Here is a 22,122-nt window from a genome sequence, read left to right on the forward strand (position 1 = left end):
CAGCCCTTTAAAAACCAAACGGCGCACCTTTCACTCTACGCCCCGCTGTGTGGCCGTACAGTAGTGTACGGCCACATATTGGGTGTTTCTGTAAACGGCAGAGTCAGGGCAATAAAGATAGTCTTGTTTGGCTGTTAACCCTTACTTTGTTAGTGGAAAAAATGGGTTAAAATGGAAAATTAGGCACAAAACAAAATGAAATTCTCAAATTTCATCCCCATTTGCCAATAACTCTTGTGCAACACCTAAAGGGTTAACAACATATGTAAAATCAGTTTTGTATACATTGAGGGGTGTACTTTCTTAGATGGGGTCACTTTTAGGGAGTTTCTGCTCTAGGGGTGCATCGGGGGCTTCAAATGGGACATGGTGTAAATAAACCAGTCCATAAAAATCAGCCTTCCAAAAACCAAACGGCGCACCTTTCACTCTACGCCCCGCTGTGTGGCCATACAGTAGTTTACAACCACATATTGGGTGTTTCTGTAAACGGCAGAGTCAGGGCAATAAAGATATAGTCTTGTTTGACTGTTAACCCTTGCTTTATTAGTGGAAAAAAATCCTAAATGATGTACAGCAATAAAGTGCAAGTGCATACAAAATATAGCCATGTAGAAAGTATAATTCATCTATCTTCATAATTCAAACCCACATAGCTGTGAACATGATCATATAAATTCCATAACATGATCGATACAGTGCAAAATCACAAAATATACATGATTGGCAATCAAGTGTGGTAAAGTGTACAAAGTGTATCTCAATAATGAATCAATTAAAAAATTTAAAACCTTTGAATGGATCACTTGAACCAAAGAGACCTGGTGGGAACTGTTGGCGTCCGGAAAAGCAGTCGGCGCATGCGCTGCTCCATCTGTTATCACGAGACACATAGTAGTTACAGGGAACATGAAGACCACAACAAATGGCCGCTATTAAACATCGCACTAGGGCGCATGCTCATGCCAATACAGGCCGGCAAGCATCCCGTACAGAACTGTCAGACACATCTGTAGTGTCCAAAGCACCGCACTTAAAACCAGACAAGGATGATCCACATACAGAAGACCGACGGGTGAGTGCCAGCCTCCAAATGGAATGTCTGTACCAGAGGGGCGGCACGGTCATTAAACTGCAAACACCCTACTGTCCAGACCTAACGGCATATCCGCTCCGTGACAAAATCCACCCCGTTATGAATGGGGTCCACAAAACTGTGAGCACACTCTCCTGTCAGTGGGGAGGTCACGGATACACTGCATCAGAGCAAATAGTATATTAATTTTGAACATGAGAAAGCCACCCATCAGTGATCAGTGTCACCTGCTGCTAGATGGGTGAATAAACCGTCCGCTTTTTTCATCACAATTTGGAGTGCTACCTTTTTTTTCTCTTTTCTACACACTTGGGATCTTGGTCTCAGGTCCTTAGGAGGATTTGCACCCGCGCTTATTGTGTGCTGCTTTTTTTCTTTTTCTCTAGATAGATATATAGATAGAAAGATAGATAAAATAGATAGATTGGTAGATAGTTAGATAGATAAAATATTTATAGTATTATTTTATTAAGCTGGTTTATAGATACATAATTTTCCCATTTATCCAGTTCTGGCATTTACACCCTGTGCGTTTTTTTGGAGGGGAGGGCTGGTCCATTGGAGCGGGCGACGGTTCGCAGGGAGGCCCCTTGCGACGTCGCCACCTCCTCAGCTTGACAGTGATTGATTCGCTGATACGGACAATCGCTGCCGCTGGACGCCAGTCTCTCTCAATATGTGCATGTTAGGGTGGTAGTGTAGCCAGTGATTAGGTTGACGGGACACTGGGTCCTGGATTCCCGCATTTGTTCCTTTGTGGGGGTCCTGGGTATACAGGGAGTGCAGAATTATTAGGCAAGTTGTATTTTTGAGGATTAATTTTATTATTGAACAACAACCATGTTCTCAATGAACCCAAAAAAACTCATTAATATCAAAGCTGAATATTTTTGGAAGTAGTTTTTAGTTTGTTTTTAGTTTTAGCTATTTTAGGGGGATATCTGTGTGTGCAGGTGACTATTACTGTACATAATTATTAGGCAACTTAACAAAAAACAAATATATACCCATTTCAATTATTTATTTTTACCAGTGAAACCAATATAACATCTCAACATTCACAAATATACATTTCTGACATTCAAAAACAAAACAAAAACAAATCAGTGACCAATATAGCCACCTTTCTTTGCAAGGACACTCAAAAGCCTGCCATCCATGGATTCTGTCAGTGTTTTGATCTGTTCACCATCAACATTGCGTGCAGCAGCAACCACAGCCTCCCAGACACTGTTCAGAGAGGTGTACTGTTTTCCCTCCTTGTAAATCTCACATTTGATGATGGACCACAGGTTCTCAATGGGGTTCAGATCAGGTGAACAAGGAGGCCATGTCATTAGATTTTCTTCTTTTATACCCTTTCTTGCCAGCCACGTTGTGGAGTACTTGGACGCGTGTGATGGAGCATTGTCCTGCATGAAAATCATGTTTTTCTTACCTTGCAGACTTCTTCCTGTACCACTGCTTGAAGAAGGTGTCTTCCAGAAACTGGCAGTAGGACTGGGAGTTGAGCTTGACTCCATCCTCAACCCAAAAAGGCCCCACAAGCTCATCTTTGATGATACCAGCCCAAACCAGTACTCCACCTCCACCTTGCTGGCGTCTGAGTCGGACTGGAGCTCTCTGCCCTTTACCAATCCAGCCATCTGGCCCATCAAGACTCACTCTCATTTCATCAGTCCATAAAACCTTAGAAAAATCAGTCTTGAGATATTTCTTGGCCCAGTCTTGACGTTTCAGCTTGTGTGTCTTGTTCAGTGGTGGTCGTCTTTCAGCCTTTCTTACCTTGGCCATGTCTCTGATTATTGCACACCTTGTGCTTTTGGGCACTCCAGTGATGTTGCAGCTCTGAAATATGGCCAAACTGGTGGCAAGTGGCATCTTGGCAGCTGCACGCTTGACTTTTCATGGGCAGTTATTTTGCGCCTTGGTTTTTCCACACGCTTCTTGCGACCCTGTTGACTATTTTGAATGAAACGCTTGATTGTTCGATGATCACGCTTCAGAAGCTTTGCAATTTTAAGAGTGCTGCATCCCTCTGCAAGATATCTCACTATTTTTGACTTTTCTGAGCCTGTCAAGTCCTTCTTTTGACCCATTTTGCCAAAGGAAAGGAAGTTGCCTAATAATTATGCACACCTGATATAGGGTGTTGATGTCATTAGACCACACCCCTTCTCATTACAGAGATGTACATCACCTAATATGCTTAATTGGTAGTAGGCTTTCGAGCCTATACAGCTTGGAGTAAGGCTACTTTCACACTAGCGTTCGGGCGGATCCGTTCTGAACGGATCCGCCCATAATAATGCAGACGGAGGCTCCGTTCAGAACGGATCCGTCTGCATTATATTAGCTAAAAAAAGCTAAGTGTGAAAATAGCCTGGGACGGATCCGTCCAGACTTTCAATGTAAAGTCAATGGGGGACGGATCCGCTTGAAGATTGAGCCACATTGTGGCATCTTCAAACGGATCCGTCCCCATTGACTTACATTGTAAGTCTGGACGGATCCGCACGCCTCCGCACGGCCAGGCGGACACCCGAACGCTGCAAGCAGCGTTCAGCTGTCCGCCTGTCCGTGCGGAGGCGAGCGGAGCGGAGGCTGAACGCCGCCAGACTGATGCAGTCTGAGCGGATCCGCCTCCATTCAGACTGCATCAGGGCTGGACGGCTGCGTTCGGGTCCGCTCGTGAGCTCCTTCAAACGGAGCTCACGAACGGAAACCCGAACGCTAGTGTGAAAGCAGCCTAAGACAACATGCATAAAGAGGATGATGTGGTCAAAATACTCATTTGCCTAATAATTCTGCACGTAGTGTACAGTGGTCCAGACCTAGATTTTAATATGTGGATTATTTAATATAGTTTATGTACCTGTTGACATCCGATCATGTGATCCGTTTCACGTGACCATTGATGGGAGCCTGATACTTAACATGGACATGCAAACACTGACCGGGGGACAGATCGGGCCATCTTTGTTTTGGTTTTTGGTCCGTCTCTCTGCGCACGTATTCTCGCATGATTTGAATTTCTCGCGCATGCGCAGAGACTGAACAGGGACGCCGCCGGGATCATGATGCCGGCTCTGCACTGAGCATCAGCTGCTTGTGAGTTTTTAATGTGGGGATTATTTATAACACACCTGCACTAATTAAGGGTATTTACAGTACGTGCCCTATACTATAAACACTATGTATTTTTTTCAGACACTTAATGTATGTACTATATTTTGTAACTTTGGGACACAATTTATGTATTTTGTTAAACATGATGAACCATAGAACTTATACATTTTTCATTTGTATGGATAAATTGCTTTAATTGTACTTTCAATTGATGCACCTTTGAATTGCATGTCTGTAACACATGTGCACATAGCTTAACCACTTCAGCCCCGCTAGCTGAAACCCCCTTCATGACCAGAGCACTTTTTACACTTCGGCACTACACCCCTTTCACCGTTTATCGCTCGGTCATGCAACTTACCACCCAAATAAATTTTACCTCCTTTTCTTCTCACTAATAGAGCTTTCATTTGGTGGTATTTTATTGCTGCTGACATTTTAACTTTTTTTGTTATTAATCAAAATGTAACGATTTTTTGGCAAAAAAATGACATTTTTCACTTTCAGCTGTAAAATTATGCAAAAAAAACGACATCCATATATAAATTTTTCGCCAAATTTATTGTTCTACATGTCTTTGATAAAAAAAAATGTTTGGGCAAAAAAAATAATAAAATGGTTTGGGTAAAAGTTATAGCGTTTACACACTATGGTACAAAAATGTTAATTTCCGCTTTTTGAAGCAGCTCTGACTTTCTGAGCACCTGTCATGATTCCTGAGGTTCTACAATGCCCAAACAGTAGAAAAACCCCACAAATGACCCCATTTCGGAAAGTAGACACCCTAAGGTATTCGCTGATGGGCATAGTGAGTTCATAGAACTTTTTATTTTTTGTCACAAGTTAGCGGAAAATGATGATGATTTTTTATTTTTATTTTTTTCTTACAAAGTCTCATATTCCACTAACTTGCGACAAAAAATAAAAAATTCTAGGAACTCACCATGCCCCTCACAGAATACCTTGGAGTGTCTTCTTTCCAAAATGGGGTCACTTGTGGGGTAGTTATACTGCCCTGGCAATTTAGGGGCCCAAATGTGTGAGAAGAACTTTGCAATCAAAATGTGTAAAAAATGACCGGTGAAATCCGAAAGGTGCACTTTGGAATATGTGCCCCTTTGCCCACCTTGGCAGCAAAAAAGTGTCACACATCTGGTATCGCCGTACTCAGGAGAAGTTGGGGAATGTGTTTTGGGGTGTCATTTTACATATAACCATGCTGGGTGAGAAAAATATCTTGGCAAAAGACAACTTTTCCCATTTTTTTATACAAAGTTGGCATTTGACCAAGATATTTTTCTCACCCAGCATGGGTATATGTAAAATGACACCCCAAAACATATTCCCCAACTTCTCCTGAGTACGGCGATACCAGATGTGTCACACTTTTTTGCTGCCAAGGTGGGCAAAGGGGCACATATTCCAAAGTGCACCTTTCGGATTTTGCAGGCCATTTTTTACACATTTTGATTGCAAGGTACTTCTCACACATTTGGGCCCCTAAATTGCCAGGGCAGTATAACTACGCCACAAGTGACCCCATTTTGGAAAGAAGACACCCCAAGGTATTCCGTGAGGGGCATGGCGAGTTCCTAGAATTTTTTATTTTTTGTCACAAGTTAGCGGAAAATGATGATTTATTTATTTTTTCTCTTTTTTCCTTACAAAGTCTCATATTCCACTAACTTGCGACAAAAAATAAAAAATTCTAGGAACTCGCCATGCCCCTCACGGAATACCTTGGGGTGTCTTCTTTCCAAAATGGGGTCACTTGTGGCGTAGTTATACTGCCCTGGCAATTTAGGGGCCCATATGTGTGAGAAGTACTTTGCAATCAAAATCTGTAAAAAATGACCGGTGAATTCCGAAAGGTGCACTTTGGAATATGTGCCCCTTTGCCCACCTTGGCATCAAAAAAGTGTCACACATCTGGTATCGCCGTACTCAGGAGAAGTTGGGGAATGTGTTTTAGGGTGTCATTTTACATATACCCATGCTGGGTGAGAGAAATATCTTGGCAAAAGACAACTTTTCCAATTTTTTTTATACAAAGTTGGCATTTGATCAAGATATTTATCTCACCCAGCATGGGTATATGTAAAATGACACCCCAAAACACATTCCCCAGCTTCTCCTGAGTACGGCGTTACCAGATGTGTGACACTTTTGCGCATCTAGGCTGCAAAAGTGCCCAAATTCCTTTTAGGAGGGCATTTTTAGACATTTGGATCCCAGACTTCTTCTCACGCTTTAGGGCCCCTAAAAAGCCAGGGCAGTATAAATACCCCACATGTGACCCCACTTTGGAAAGAAGACACTTCAAGGTATCCAATGAGGGGCCTGGCAAGTTCATAGAATTTTTTTTTTTTCGCATAGGTTAGCGGAAATTATTTTATTTTTTTTTCCTCACAAAGTGTCACTTTCCGCTAACTTAGGACAAAAATTTAAATCTTTCATGGACTCAATATGCCCCTCAGCAAATACCTTGGGGTGTCTTCTTTCCAAAATGGGGTCAGTTGTGGGGTGTTTGTACTGCCCTGGCATTTGAGGGTCTCCGCAATCATTACATGTATGGCCAGCATTAGGAGTTTCTGCTATTCTCCTTATATTGAGCATACAGGTAATGAGATTTTTTTTTCCGTTCAGCCTCTGGGCTGAAAGAAAAAAATGAACGGCACAGATTTCTTCATTCGCATCGATCAATATGGATGAAAAAACTGTGCCAAAAAAAAAAAATGGAGGGGAAAGGCGTCTGCCAGGACATAGGAGCTCCGCCCTACATCCATACCCACTTAGCTCGTATGCCCTGGCAAACCAGATTTCTCCATTCACATCAATCGATGTGGATGAATAAATCATTGCCGGGATTTTTTTATTTTTATATATATATACAAAGTGTTTGCCAAAGCATAGGAACGCCGCCTCCTCCTCAGCTCGTATGCATCGGCAAACGTATCTGTTACTGCAGAGTAGAAATCTCGTCTTGCAGCGCCGCATACACTGACTTGCGTGTAATCTGACAGCAGCGCAATGCTTCTGTCAGAATGCACATCAGTGCTGCAGCTAATCGATCGGTTGGTCCACCTGGAAGGTAAAAAAAGAAAAAAAAAAGAAAAAACCAGGCCGTAACGCAATAATTTTATTAACTTTGCAACAGAACATATAAACTTTAACTTTTTTAACTGAACATTAACTTTTTTTTTTTTTACCTTTATAGAACAAACCTCTCCTTCCCCATGGGTCAATGTGCAAAGCGCAAATCACAAAGATGTGGCGAAGTGCGTTATGCACTTTGTCCCAGGTGAAAGGAGACGTTTGCAGCAGCTGTGTGAGTGAATGGGCCCTAATAGCCCTGTGTGCCTATCCTGGTGAGATGATCCCTATGCTAATAGTGTACCTGTGAGTGGTACTTCCGGAAACACTCTCCAAAGCATAGGGCAGGGTGGTCAGGACAGTCAGGACAGAAATAGCGGGTGTCACGCCTTATTCCACTCCTGCTACAGACACGACATCTTTTTCGGGGTGACTGTTGGGTTGAGGTACCAGGAACGACATTGGGGAAATGTCGCTCGTGTAGACGGCTAACTACACTGGTGGATGGGGCCACGGAACCTCCTGGGTACAGGAGGTTCTCGATGATCTCTTCCTGAAATTTGAGGAAGGATCCAGTTCTGCCAGCCTTACTGTAGAGAACAAAACTATTGTACAGAGCCAATTGAATTAAATATACAGACACCTTCTTATACCAGCGTCTGTTTCTGCGGGAAACTAAATACGGAGACAACATCTGGTCATTGAAGTCCACCCCTCCCATGTGAAGGTTATAGTCGTGGACTGAGAGGGGCTTTTCAATGACACGGGTTGCTCGCTCAATTTTTATTGTCGTGTCTGCGTGAATGGAGGAGAGCATGTAAACGTCACGCTTGTCTCTCCATTTCACCACGAGCAGTTCTTCGTTACACAGTGCGGCCCTCTGCCCCCTTGCAAGACGGGTGGTAACGAGCCGTTGGGGGAAGCCCGCGCGACTAGTTCGCGCGGTACCACAGGCGCCAATCCGTTCTAGAAACAAATGCCTAAAGAGGGCCACACTTGTGTAGAAATTGTCCACATAAAGATGGTACCCCTTGCCGAATAAGGGTGACACCAAGTCCCAAACTGTCTTTCCACTGCTCCCCAGGTAGTCAGGGCAACCGACCGGCTCCAGGGTCTGATCTTTTCCCTCATAGACACGAAATTTGTGGGTATAGCCTGTGGCCCTTTCACAGAGCTTATACAATTTGACCCCATACCGGGCGCGCTTGCTTGGGATGTATTGTTTGAAGCCAAGGCACCCGGTAAAATGCATCAGGGACTCGTCTACGCAGATGTTTTGCTCTGGGGTATACAAATCTGCAAATTTCAGGTTGAAATGGTCTATGAGGGGCCGAATTTTGTGGAGCCGGTCAAAAGCAGGGTGGCCTCTGGGACGGGAGGCGGTGTTGTCACTAAAGTGCAGGAAACGCAGGATGGCCTCAAAACGTGCCCTGGACATAGCAGCAGAGAACATGGGCATGTGATGAATTGGGTTTGTGGACCAATATGACCGCAATTCATGCTTTTTAGTTAGACCCATGTTGAGGAGGAGGCCCAGAAAAGTTTTAATTTCGGAAACTTGGACTGGTTTCCACCGGAAAGGCTGGGCATAAAAGCTTCCCGGGTTAGCGGTGATAAATTGTGTGGCATACCTGTTTGTTTCGGCCACAACTATGTCTAAGAGCTCCGCAGTCAAGAACAGCTCAAAAAATCCCAGGGCCGAACCGATCTGAGCTTTCTCAACCCGAACTCCAGACTGGGCGGTGAAAGGGAAAACTACAGGTACGGCTGAAGTTGGGGACTGCCAATCAGGGTTTGCCAGCACCTCTGGGATTCTAGGGGCTCTACGGGCACGTCTTTGCGGTGGCTGCGACGGGGTCACTACTGCACGTGCCACCGTACCAGCTTCAACTGCCCTTCTGGTGCTCGCTACTTTACCAGGTTGTACGGCAGTGCTGGTACTAGGTCCAGGAAGGGCTGGGCTGCTGGTGTATGCCTCACCACGTAATCCGACAGCACCAGCCCCACTCTGCTGCTCTTGAAGCGGATCCTGCGCAACCTGCGGTCTAGCGACACGGGGCCAGGTACGCCTGGTGCTATCAGGGACCTCAGCCTCCTCCTCCGAACTTTGGGTCAGAGAGCCACTGCTTTCTACAGGTTCGTATTCTGACCCGCTGGATTCATCAGATGAGGGTTCCCACTCCTCATCCGACTGGGTCAGAAGCCTGTAGGCCTCTTCAGAGGAATAACCCCTGTTAGACATGCGGGCAACTAAATTTAGGGGTATTCCCTGAGACTACCCAAGAAAAAAAAGCAAGCCTGTCTTACAAAGGGGAGGCTAGCGAAGTACCGGAGGCCGCTGCGGTTGATAAAAAATATCAAAACTGATTTTTTTATCGCCGCAGTGCGTGTAAAGTGAATGTGCAGCGATCCCAAAAATTATTTTTTTTTGTCACTGCGGTGGGGCGGGTGTGGGCGAACGCACGTGTGGGCGAGCGATCAGGCCTGATCGGGCAAACACTGCGTTTTGGGTGGAGGGAGAACTAAAGTGACACTAGTACAATTATAGATCTGACCGTGATCAGTTTTGATCACTTCCAGATACTATAAAAGTACAAATTCTGATTAGCGATACGCTAATCAGCGAATAACGGACTGCGGTGCGGTGGGCTGAGCGCTAACCGATCCCTAAACTACCTAACCAAGGGGCCTAAACTATACTGAAACCTAACGGTCAATACCAGTGGGAAAAAAAAGTGACAGTTTGCACTGATCACTTTTTTCTTTTCACTTGTGATTGACAGGGGCGATCAAAGGGGTGATCAAAGGGTTAATTGGGGTTCAGGGGGGTGATCTGGGGCTAAAGTGTAGTGTTTGGTGTACTCACTGTGAAGCCTGCTCCTCTGCTGGTTCCAACCGACGAAAAGAACCAGCAGAGGAGCAGGCAGCCATATAACAGATCATATTTACAAATATGATCTGTTATCTGGCTTCTGATTGGATTTTTTAAAAATCAGCAACCTGCCAGCCAATGATCGCAGCTGGCAGGTTGCTGACTAAATACTCCTGTACGAAATGCCGGCGCGAACTGCGCATGCGCGGGCGCATATTCGCGTCATCTTGCGTCTCGCGAGATGACGCGTATATGCGTGACTCTGCGCAGCGCTGCCACCTCCGGACCGTACATCTGCGTTAGGCGGTCCGGAGGTGGTTAAGGAAGACAGCAATAAGCTATTGAAACGTCGCTGCTGATGCTGGGTGAATAAACTACACGCTTTCCGTTGAAATCCGTGGTGTGCTGCTGGCCTTCTTTCGTCTTTATATTACATTGGACCTAGGTGCCGGTTCACATTGGCCTGATTTTGCACCCGAAACTTACAGTGTGCTGCATCCTCATTTTTTCAAAGCCTAGATACATAATAGATAGATTTTTTAGTAAAGACCGGGTCAATAGAAAAGGTGGTGGTGTGTGCCTGTATGTGAGGAGTGATCTGAAGACCAGTGTGAAAGAGGCAATTGTGCGTGAGGATGTGGAAACCTTATGGCTTTATGGGTGGAAGTTCAAAGGGATATAAACACTGAAAAAATAATACTTGGTGTAACCTATAGACCCCCTAACATCACAGAGGCTATAGAAACGCAACTGTATAACCAAATAGAATGGGCGGCCCAGGCTGGTACAGTGGTCATAACGGGAGATTTTAAAGGGAACCTGTCACCGGGATTTTGTGTATAGATCTGGGGACATGGGTTGCTAGATGGCCGCTAGCACATCCGCAATACCCAGTCCCCATAGCTCTGTGTGCTTTTATTGTGTAAACAAACCGATTTGATACATATGCAAATTAACATGAGATGAGTCAGGGACAGGACTCATCTCAGGTTAATTTCACCATCTCAGGTAATTTGCATATGTATTAAATCGTTTTTTTTACACAATAAAAGCACACAGAGCTATGGGGACTGGGTATTGCAGATGTGCTAGCGGCCATCTAGCAGCCCATGTCCTCAGCTCTATACCCCAAATCCAGGTGACAGGTTCCCTTTAACTTCCTAGACATTGACTGGGGTCATGATTCTGCCTCAACCGCAAAGGGGAGAAAATTCCTCAACTCGCTGCAGGACCATTTTATGGGCCAGTTTGTAGAAGCTCCCACTAGGAGCAATGCTCAGTTGGATGTGTTAATTTCTAATGATGCAGAGCTTGTTGGGAATGTTACTGTTCGAGAAAAACTAGGTAATAGTGACCACAATATAATTATATTCCCCCTAAACTATAAAAAGCAAACTCTGTCAGGCAGAGCAAAAACACTGAATTTCAAAAAGGCTAATTTCCCTGGATTGAGGGCAGCATTTCAGGGCATAGACTGGGAGCAGCTACTGTCACATAATAATACTGAGAATAAATGGGAGAGCTTCAAATTCACATTGAGTAATTGCACTAAAAAATGTATCCCTTTCGATAACAAGTATAAACGGCTAAAATCACCCCCCCCCCCCATGGCTTACAGCTACTGTAAAAAGAGCAATAAAAGACAAAAAGAGGGCATTTAAAAAATACAAATCTGAGGGTTCAGCTGTAGCAAAGATACAAAACGAACATCAGGTAGCAAAAGAAAGTAAAACAAATCCCAGAAAGTTTTTCAAATATATAAATGCTAAAAAACCTAGGTCTGAGCAGGTAGCTCCCCTAAATAATGGTATGGGGGGGGGGGGGTAGTCACTGAAGATAAGGAAAAAGCAGAGTTCCTAAATAGGTTTTTTAGCGCTGTATATACAAAAGAAGAGAAAGGAGCTGATATCTGTGGCGCCGGGGCTGTTAGAATCTGTTTATAATTTTTAAGGATTCTCTAGGGACTGGTACAGTGCCAAGTGACTGGCGCAAGGCAAACATGATGCCCATATTTTAAAAAAGGGTCAAGGTACTCCACAGATAATTATAGACAAAGTAAGGTCTATTGGCTTGGAAAGTATAGTTTGTAATTTGATTGAAAATTAGCTGAAGGACCGTTGTGGTCAATGATTCCTTTTCAGAAAATTCCCAGGTTATAAGTGGTGTACCCCAAGGTTCAGTGCTGGGCCCTTTATTATTTAATTTATTTATTAATGATATTGAGGAGGGGATTACTAGCACCATATCTATTTTTGCAGATGACACTAAGCTGTGTAGAACTGTACGGTCTATGGAAGATGTCCACACACTACAAGCTGACTCTGAGTGATTGGGCATCAACTTAGCAAATGAGGTTCAATATGGACAAATGTAAAGTTATGCATAATGGTAGTAATAATCTCTGTGCGTCATATGTCCTAGGTGATGTAGCACTGGGAGAGTCACTTAGAGAAGGATTTGTGTGTCCTTGTGGATGGTGGATTAAATTACAGCATACAATGTCAATCAGCTGCTTCTAAGACCAATCTGAGTCTCACTTCCTTCTGGGATTCTCGTCCCCACCTATCCCTTGGTTGAACTTGATGGATGTATGTTTTTTTTCAACCGTATTAACTATGTAAATAGTTAACAAACAGATAGTTATATAAATATATTAGAACATATCCAGACATGTCTGTGAACAGCTGTTCATATAGATATGTTGAATATCTGTGATAGATGCGTCTATGAAATGGGACAAAATGGGCAGACAGAATCGGCCCCAGGAAAGTTGGGTGCCACAATTAGTTATTGTTAATATTTATAAATGATACATATCTGTGTTAGATGTGGTGCTCAAATATTTTGCTTAAATCACGATTTATTAAACACGATCGTATATAATTAAAAGCAAATTTCAAAGATCGCAGGTCCACTAACAAAGGGACTTCTGCTGCCTTGCGGGACCTTCTATGACATCACGATGGGCGGGGGTTGTGGTCGGAGTGGGCTTGGGTTATAGACGGAAAATGGGGCATTTCAGTGACATCATCAAAGGTCTTTTAGCTTTTAGGAAGATAGAAGGATCAATTAGCGGCTGCCAATATTTATAATTAGCCACTGACAATATTTATAATAGCTTAGTAAGAGGTTAATTTAAGCTTAATACAACCTTAATATTTTATTTTTAAACATATTAAACTTAATTAAATTACTGACGTGTTGGACTGCATCGTATACCTTGCAGGACCTTCGGTGACTCATCAACCGCGACCTCACTTCCAGTTACATAGGCCTCAAAAAATTTGTCCCCATTATCTGCATAATGCAGGCATTTCCGGATGGCCTCAAACCGGGTACGTGTCATGGCCGTACTGTAAAGTGGGGTTTGGTAGAGGACGTCCCTACTCCAGTAATGCCTGACACTGTTTTTTTTTACTGGGACCACGTGCAGCACGAGGCCCCAAAACGTCCTCATCTCGGCCTCACTGACCGGAGTCCAGCCACCGGCCCTAGCCAAAAAGGAACCCGGGTGTTGAGCAATGAACTGTTGTGCATACAGGTTCATTTGCTCCACCATCAGATTCACAAAATGGTCACTGAAAAAAAGACTAAAATTGTTGTGTTCAGTGAAGCCCACTGTGGGAATCTGGATTCCTGCTTGGCCAAAAAAATCAGGAATGGCAGGATCAAAATGCTCTGGGGTACACCATGCAAGTTCACCGGTAGGGGGCTCTGGTGGGCCGGAAAACTAGTACGAGCCCCAGAGCTTCTCGTACTAGTGTGGGCCACAGGGTCCCTAGCATGGCTGTCCCCTTGCTCCTTGGGGGCTCATCATCGCTAGATGATGAGGAGGGCGCTGATGACGTAAGGAAAGGGGGGTCATCCTTGTCCTCACTGGGACTCTGGGCAAGCTGGGCGTATGCCTCCTCGGCCGAGAACATCTGGCAGGCCATAGGGGGGAGTGTGTGTGCGTGTGTGTGTGGAAATCTTTATTTAGTGTGCGTGTGTGTGGGGGCACTGGTGTTCGCGAATTTATCCCTAAAACTAACAGAAAAAATAATAATAATTAAAAAAAGGACAAAAAATGTGAGAAAATAAATAAAAAAACGAAAACTCGCTGATCAGCCGTCTGAAGCTGATCAGCGGTGGTGTGTGCGATGCACTAACAGTGGCCGGATGCTAAAAGTGCCGGCCACAATCAGCGTATGCAGGGGGAAAAAAATGCTTGCACCCCAAAAAATGTGTGGGGTGGGGGTGGGGCAGGGGAGCAAGCTGCAGCATCCCTGGGGGGTCTAGGGTCACACAGCTGTGCTGTGGACCACAGACACCCAATTAGGGTGATGCAACAGAAAGTAGGAGGAGAGGAGAGCTGCAATAATTTAAACTGCCCTCCCGCCCCTGCAGCCAATCAGAAGTGATCCTGAGAGGTGATGTCACCATCAACTCTCAGGATTTCAGGATGGTGATTGGTGGTGTATTATCACACCACTGATCACCATCCTGTTCCGGGTTATCAGGTCCCCAAAGACCCGAATAACTCGGAAAAGCAGCAAACTGCAGGTCTGAATTGACCTGCGGTTTGCTACGATTGCTGACACGGGGGGGTCACAGGACCGCGCCGCACATTGTCCCAAGGTGCCTGCTCAATGATTTGAGCAGGCACCTTGTCCCGATCACCACCCGCCGTGTGGCGGTGATCGGAAATACACAGGACGTACAGTTACGCCCTGTGTACTTAAGTACCAGGACATCAGGGTGTACCTGTACGCCCTATGTCCTTAAGAGGTTAAAGCAGCCCTGACAACAGACATGTGAAAATCTTCTTTAAGTAGGTTAAAGATACTGCATAGAATATACTATTGTCAATTGATTATTAGCAAAGCTATATATGATTATTTTCCTTATGATATTGAAATTTTAAAATAAAATACCATACTTAACATGAATCCCTAATGTTCTATGTCGTTTCTCTTTTAACTTTATAGTCTTCCAGTTTAATTGAAGTTGGAAACCCCTCGCAGAGTTTGGAAAATGTGTGCCGCTGGGCTTATCTTCAACAGAAACCAGATAAAGAACATGCTGAATACCATGATCATGCAATATTTCTTACAAGACAAGAGTTTGGTCCTTCTGGAATGCAAGGTAAAGGGTTTATCTGTTTCTTTCACTTATTAATAAATGTAATAAGTGATATAAAAACAAATGTAAAGGTAGTTAAATGTGCACACTCTCTGCTTGATCCACACCTGCCCTAATGTATGGGTTTGTGATATATTTTTATTTTTTTAAGGCAGTGTCCATTGACCGTTGCCTGCTCTTCATTCACTTTTCTGGGAGTTCCTAAATTACTGAGCGAGTGCACATAGCTATTTTTGTAAGTCCCATGGAACTGAATGGGGAACTCACTGCAAGAGTGGCCACTACTTCATTCACTTCATTTGGACTTACAGAAATAACCAAGCGAGCGGTTGGCTATTTTTAGCAGACCCATAGAAATGAATTAAGGGCAGCCGCACAGTGTGCTCTCATTCATTTTGGGGGCTTTGTTCTAGAGATGGGTGCAGGTCCCACCTCTGACATTAGTGGCATATCCTAGACAACCCCGTACTTTTAATTTTTTTTACATTGAAAAACACAATTACCAGATGTTACTGAATAGGATTATTGTTTAACCTTGCTGTTTATTGTATATATATGGTAGCAATTAATGTATATAATGTTATTATTTTAAAACCATTCACCTTAAATAATGTTATAGATTTATAGTGCACTTTGTTACAGTTACATTTAACTCTTTCGATGTCAAAGGTGTTTAGTAATTTTTCTCAGTTTTGACATGTACAAATGAAACCAAAATGGCACTCAGCAATTTATACACACAGACAGCGTGTGTATAAACAATTTTTTCATAAAAATAGCAAAAATGTTCATATTAGAGGGTAAAAGTGTAACCCGAGCAGACAGTTATATGTACAAGACCTCTTAAAAATAAACGTTAAACATATGTAGGGTCCACACATATCACTAAGCCTTAATTTACATGATCTCGCCAGAAATCACCAGAAATGAAATGAACAAATATCTGGTTTTAAACGGCAAATTGTAAAAAATAGTAGCCTAAAAAATACAGAGATGATGGCTCTTGGAGAGTAAGTGCGCCCTCAAAACCTTTATATTTCCTGAAAGCAGAGAACCTGCTGTAGGTCAGAGCCTGATGTATTGGGGTAAGGAGTCTCAGAGTATAGAGAATACATGGTAGAAATCTTGGAGGTGACTGTGTGAACAGCAGATAATAGGAGAGAAGAAGGTCTAGTGAGGATCTGAGATTCCATGTGGTAAGGTACCAGGAAATCAGGTCACATATCTAATGAAGGGACAGGTTCTGGACATCCTTGCATGTCATAGTTAATGTTTTGTAATTGATTCTCTGGGCAATGGGGACCCTGTGAAGTGTTTGGCAGAGAGTATAGGCATACGAGTAACAGGGGCAGAAGCGGATAAGCTAGGAAGCAGAGTTGAGGATAGACTGGAGGAGCACCAGGGTATTAGATGGAAAGTCACAGAGAAGGATGTTGCAGTAGTCTTGGTGGGAGATGTTGAGGGTATGTACAATCTTTTTTGCACATTCATAGTTGAGGAATGTGTGGATTTGAAGAATTATTTTTGATCTGAAGACGGCAGAAGGTGGAAATGGCTTGGGTGTGTGGTTTAAAGGGCAGGAAAGAATTAAAGATTACCCCAAGGCAGTGGACTTGTGGGAGCCACGAAGGTGTGGAGCCACTGACTGTGAAAGGCAGGTCTATTGTGGAGCTAAGTGAGACATATATAGGTTAGGTCCAGTTGTGCAATCTTGTGGAAAAACTAATAGGGTAATTTTTGATCAGATTAACCTCAGTTTTTTGGTGTATGTCTGTCTCCGATTGTGGCGCAAAGGTCCTTTGTGCTGAAATCTGCGACTTTTCCATGCTCACATAAGGCCCAAAAAAGTGTGGCAGGCTGAGAAGGGGACGGCTGCAAAGTCCATCTCATTTATCATTTTCTACACCTGCTTTAGGTGTAGAAAATGGTCTTTAAGCCAGCAATGAAGCTGTCTTACATTTAGACTGGCGGTAGATGCTGCAAAGTTATGTAGAGGCCGGTGGATCCAGTGCAGGTCTAAAATGCTGGCCTTAATAAATGACGCCCTAAGTTGTTACAATCTCTTCAATTTTGGTAAAGATACAGTACCATTCAAAAGTTTGGACACACTTTTTAACACCATTTAATTCCATGTTTTTTCATTTTTTTTATTTTCACCATTGTAGTTTTGTATTGAAGACATGAAAACAACAAAGAAACATAGGGAATTAATTAATAAACAAAATATTGTTAAACAAACTGCTTTTTATTTTCATATTTTAGGTTCTTAAAAAATAACCTGTTTTGCTTTGATGGCTTTGCACACTCTTGGTATTCCCATAATCAAATTCATGATGTAGAATAAATATAGTACAGTGGCTCTGACCTCTCGTATCAGCTGGGTATGGTGCACGACCCTTGCGACCTACCCCTGGTCGCAGAGAGAGTAAAATAGCAGATATGTCAAACAGTAGGGGGCACTAAACTACCTGGTGCCAAATGGACAAAGATATTGTGAACAGTATTCTAGCAAATAGTTATTTTATTCGGATAAAACTGGTGATAGTAGTAAATGTGATCCACTTCAATAGATCACAAAAAAAAAATCATAGAAAACTATATAATAAATAAAACATTACATCACACATAATGTCGCCAAAGGAAAATAATAAAAGGGAATAATAAAAGGATAAAAATGTCACTGGATGCTCCTAATAGTAATGTGCAATAGGAGACTGATCGTTGGAGCTCAAGGGCTCTTGTTTAGGACATATAAGTCTGTATGAGTCCGCTATACCGTGAACTACAAAAATTCAGGTGGTCATGGTATCCAGGTAAGACAAAAAAACCTCTTGTATGAGATATAGTGCTATATGTCAGAAAGGGTTAATACAGCCGGCTTCCTATATACCGTTGAGTGCTATAGTAGGCAATATGGAGGCTAAAAGAAGCCATTAGTATAGGTGCATGTACCATAAGTACTTTACCCCTCCAGAAGGCGTTAGATCCGATTATGGTTCACTTGGATGATCCGCTGTGCGTGCGGTCAGATGCCAAGTATGTATCTAGGACCTTTCCACCTTGTTCCACGTGATCCCAGGTCATGTGATCAGAGAATATCCACGAGATTGGAGGGGAGAGTTCAGGAGGCTGGATTAGCTTAGATGATTTCGCTGGTTAGGTGCGCGCCTATTGAACTGGAAACAAAGTATTTGTAGTGTTCATATCCACAAATGTAGTAATATGGGATCCCTTCGATGATGGTAGCTGGTTTTAGCTTTATGTGTGATGTAATGTTTTATTTATAATATCGTTTTCTATGATTGTTTTCAGTGATCTATTGAAGTAGATCACATTTAGTACTATCACCAGTTTTATCCGAATAAATATTTGCTAGAGTACTGTTCACAATATCTTTGTCCATTTGGCACCAGGTAGTTGAGTTCCTCCTACCGTTTGACATATCTGCTAAATTCATGATGTAGTTGTCTGGAATGGTTTTCACTTATGCCTTGTCAATAGTTAAAGGAAATGTGTCACCAAAAATTGAATCTGCCAGTTAAAACTAAATAGCAACGCACATCCATTTTCTATTCTATTTCCTGAACATTATTATGGCGGTGGCCATCTTGTCTGAGCTGTTCTTAACAACATTAAACAAATTGCTTTATGGCAGCCCTATGGGCCATAGACACAATGGTCAGGGACTTCTATGGGAGAGTTTTCTAGGCATGCTCTGTGACCTGTGCAGAGGTCATTGTGCAAGGAAAGAATAGATAAACTCTAACAATTACCTATTGTGAATGCTGGATCTTGTCTTATCTACTATGCACAGAGATGATATAATTACAGGATTAGAATGAGTTAACTGCAGTAATCTGTAGGAACCAAGAAGTGGCACCAATTATTAGACATAGTGGCCAGTGTGAAAACTGCTTGTTTTAGTTTAAATATAAAAAGTGACATGGAAAATTAAAAATGATTTAAAATCATGTTAAACAGCAGGTCATTTTCTGATGACACATTGCCTTTCATTTCTCTTGCCTTCAAAATCAACAGTGGTTTTTGCTGCTTTTCTGCAGGAAAAGCACAAAAAACACAACAAGACCGCACGTATTACATTCTGTTTTTGCTGCGGAAAAGCAAGCCGATTTCACCCTCTCCATTGAGAAAGGTAAAGTCTGCTATATAAACTGAAAAACAGAAGGTGCGGGAACTGCGCTCTAAAAAACAGTTTGTCAGTTCTTGAACCCTACAGACACAGAGAACTGAAGTCTGATCCAGATAACAGAGGAGTTATTCGCAGAGACGTAATGTTCATACGAAAAAGTTTGTAATCCACCTCCTACTGGTCCACAGATCTCGTGATGAGTCACCAACTAAGGAATCCAAACACCGGACCCGAATACCTTCAAGAAGGAATAGAACAGATGGTGCAATACCCTCGGTATCTTTAAAGGTAAGAGGTTTATTGTACTTACAATTTTTAAGTTACAAGCATGCACATAGAAATGCCCGACCCGGGTTTCGCTATTCGCTTCTTCAGGGGCCGCGGTGCAAACGCCAATAACGTTTCACTGATTCTATACCGCAAAATTTTAAACCACTAGGATCTTTCTTTTCTAATATGCTCTGCCACCCGAACCCTAAGGAAGCTCCAAGTCCGGGTGGCAGAGCATATTAGAAATATTAAGACGGTGCTGGAGACGCATAGTGTCTCAGCCCATTTTAAGAGAGTTCACCAAAAAGATCCTAGTGGTTTGAAATTTTGCGGTATAGAATCAGTGAAATGTTATTGGCGAGGAGGTAATCCCGCCACGCAAATTAATAAGAAAGAGGCGCAATGGATATTTGAGATGGACACTCTACATCCACAAGGATTAAACATCGAGTGGGATATAAAAGCAGTCTGTATGGCTTGACTTGTATGATACCATTACCTTTTTTAAATTTTACAATGACAATTTTATATATATATAATTTTTACTTGTTGCATATATGTATTTATATTGTATTTATGTATTATGATATATTTTATGTGATTTCATGTGTCTATTTATAATGCACATTTTATATATGTTTGACATCCGATATTTGTGAGGGATAGGTTATTTGACAACGGAAGTCCGTTTCAGTTCCGGGGTAGAAGTGATCTTTTACTCGTGGTTTGCAGCGGCGTTTGCACCGCGGCCCCTGAAGAAGCGAATAGCGAAACCCGGGTCGGGAATTTCTATGTGCATGCTTGTAACTTAAAAATTGTAAGTACAATAAACCGCTTACCTTTAAAGATACCGAGGGTATTGCACCATCTGTTCTATTCCTTCTTGAAGGTATTCGGGTCCGGTGTTTGGATTCCTTGGTTGGTGACTCATCAGGAGATCTGCGGACCAGTAGGAGGTGGATTACAAACTTTTTCGTATGAACATTACGTCTCTGTGAATAACGCCTCTGTTATCTGGATCAGACTTCAGTTCTCTGTTTCTGTAGGGTTCAAGAACTGACATAAACTGTTTTTTAGAGCGCGGTTCCCGCACCTTCTGTTTTTTTAGCTACTTAGGAGATTGAACCTACTCCCTTAAGGGTACCGCTGCTGAGGTCCATTACTTTCGCACCGGATAACATTATATATTTCTTTTTGCTATATAAACTGACATGCTGCGGATTTCTAATCTGCATTGCTGCAGCTTTTCTGCTGCAGTTTTTTTCAGAAATTCTCATTCACTTTGCTGGTGCTGTATAAAGCTACGTATTTACCACACAAACATCCATGACAGCAAATCTGCAGCTAATCATTCTGCTGTGACGCTTGCCTGAAGGTATCTTCAAGTGCAGTCAAGATGCTCTCATGAGGACTGCCCCAGTAAAGGAAGACAGCATTTTATTTTATTTTTTAAAGGATCATGTTTTTATTTCAGCGCGTGGAAGGGTATATTTGAATAACAGCTCTATATTGATCAAATGACATCTGGGATAGCAAGATCGGAAATGTATTTTTCTGTGCTCTATTTCTAGGAAAGTTATTTTTTGAAATTATTTTTATGAACTACCTTTATACAATAACAAAAATCATAATAGTAAAAAAAAATTCAATTATCCCCAAACACCACCACTGGAGATATGGAGGGAGAGAAAAAAGCCCACATGAAATCACATCCTGGACCAGAGAGACCAAGTTCTGCACCTCCACATAACTTTGGCACTTTCTCCAACCGTACAGAGACACTTAAGACCGGCATGTAAATGGCTGGTCTTAATAAATGAGCCCCATAATGCTAAGATATAAAGATTTCTAGCTTCGATTTATGCTGTTTGGTCTCTTGTCTTAACTTTGTATTGAATTCATGTGGAAATTGACATGTCATCCTTAAGACATTTTAATGTATTTACGTTTATTTTCTAGGTTATGCACCAGTTACAGGAATGTGTCACCCAGTACGTAGTTGTACACTAAACCACGAAGATGGATTCTCTTCAGCCTTTGTAGTAGCTCATGAAACTGGTCATGTGTGAGTAAAATTTTATAGCAATTGAAAGACACTGTAATATTAATAAATTAACAAGATATATCTTAAAAATATACATGTTGCTTAATGACAAGTTTCATTATATAATTTTGGTAATTTACTGTCGTTTATCATGTTTTCATGTTTACATTTTATTATTGTGCACTGTAGTTAAAAGGGTTTTCAAAGATATTGTTACTGATGAACTATCCTCTGGATTGGTCATAAGTATCTGATCAGTGGGAGTCACCAAGCACAGTGCTGTCCATTTGATAGCGGCTGTGTTTGATATCATTGTAAAAAAAAAATATGCATATTTTTTTTTTACC

At 42.4% G+C, this 22,122-nt stretch overlaps 1 protein-coding gene across 1 annotated transcript in view; it reads left to right on the forward strand.

Moving 5' to 3' along the window:
• LOC122928255 (A disintegrin and metalloproteinase with thrombospondin motifs 2-like) overlaps positions 1 to 22,122 on the forward strand; it is a 670,803-nt gene that overhangs the window by 267,766 nt on the left and 380,915 nt on the right. The window contains exons 6-7 of the mRNA XM_044280912.1: positions 15,158 to 15,314; positions 21,691 to 21,796. Coding sequence (XP_044136847.1) covers positions 15,158 to 15,314; positions 21,691 to 21,796 — 263 coding nt within the window. The remainder of the gene's footprint in view (positions 1 to 15,157; positions 15,315 to 21,690; positions 21,797 to 22,122) is intronic.

This window comes from Bufo gargarizans, chromosome 2, assembly GCF_014858855.1.
Source record: "Bufo gargarizans isolate SCDJY-AF-19 chromosome 2, ASM1485885v1, whole genome shotgun sequence".
NCBI classification, from domain to species: Eukaryota; Metazoa; Chordata; class Amphibia; order Anura; family Bufonidae; genus Bufo; species Bufo gargarizans.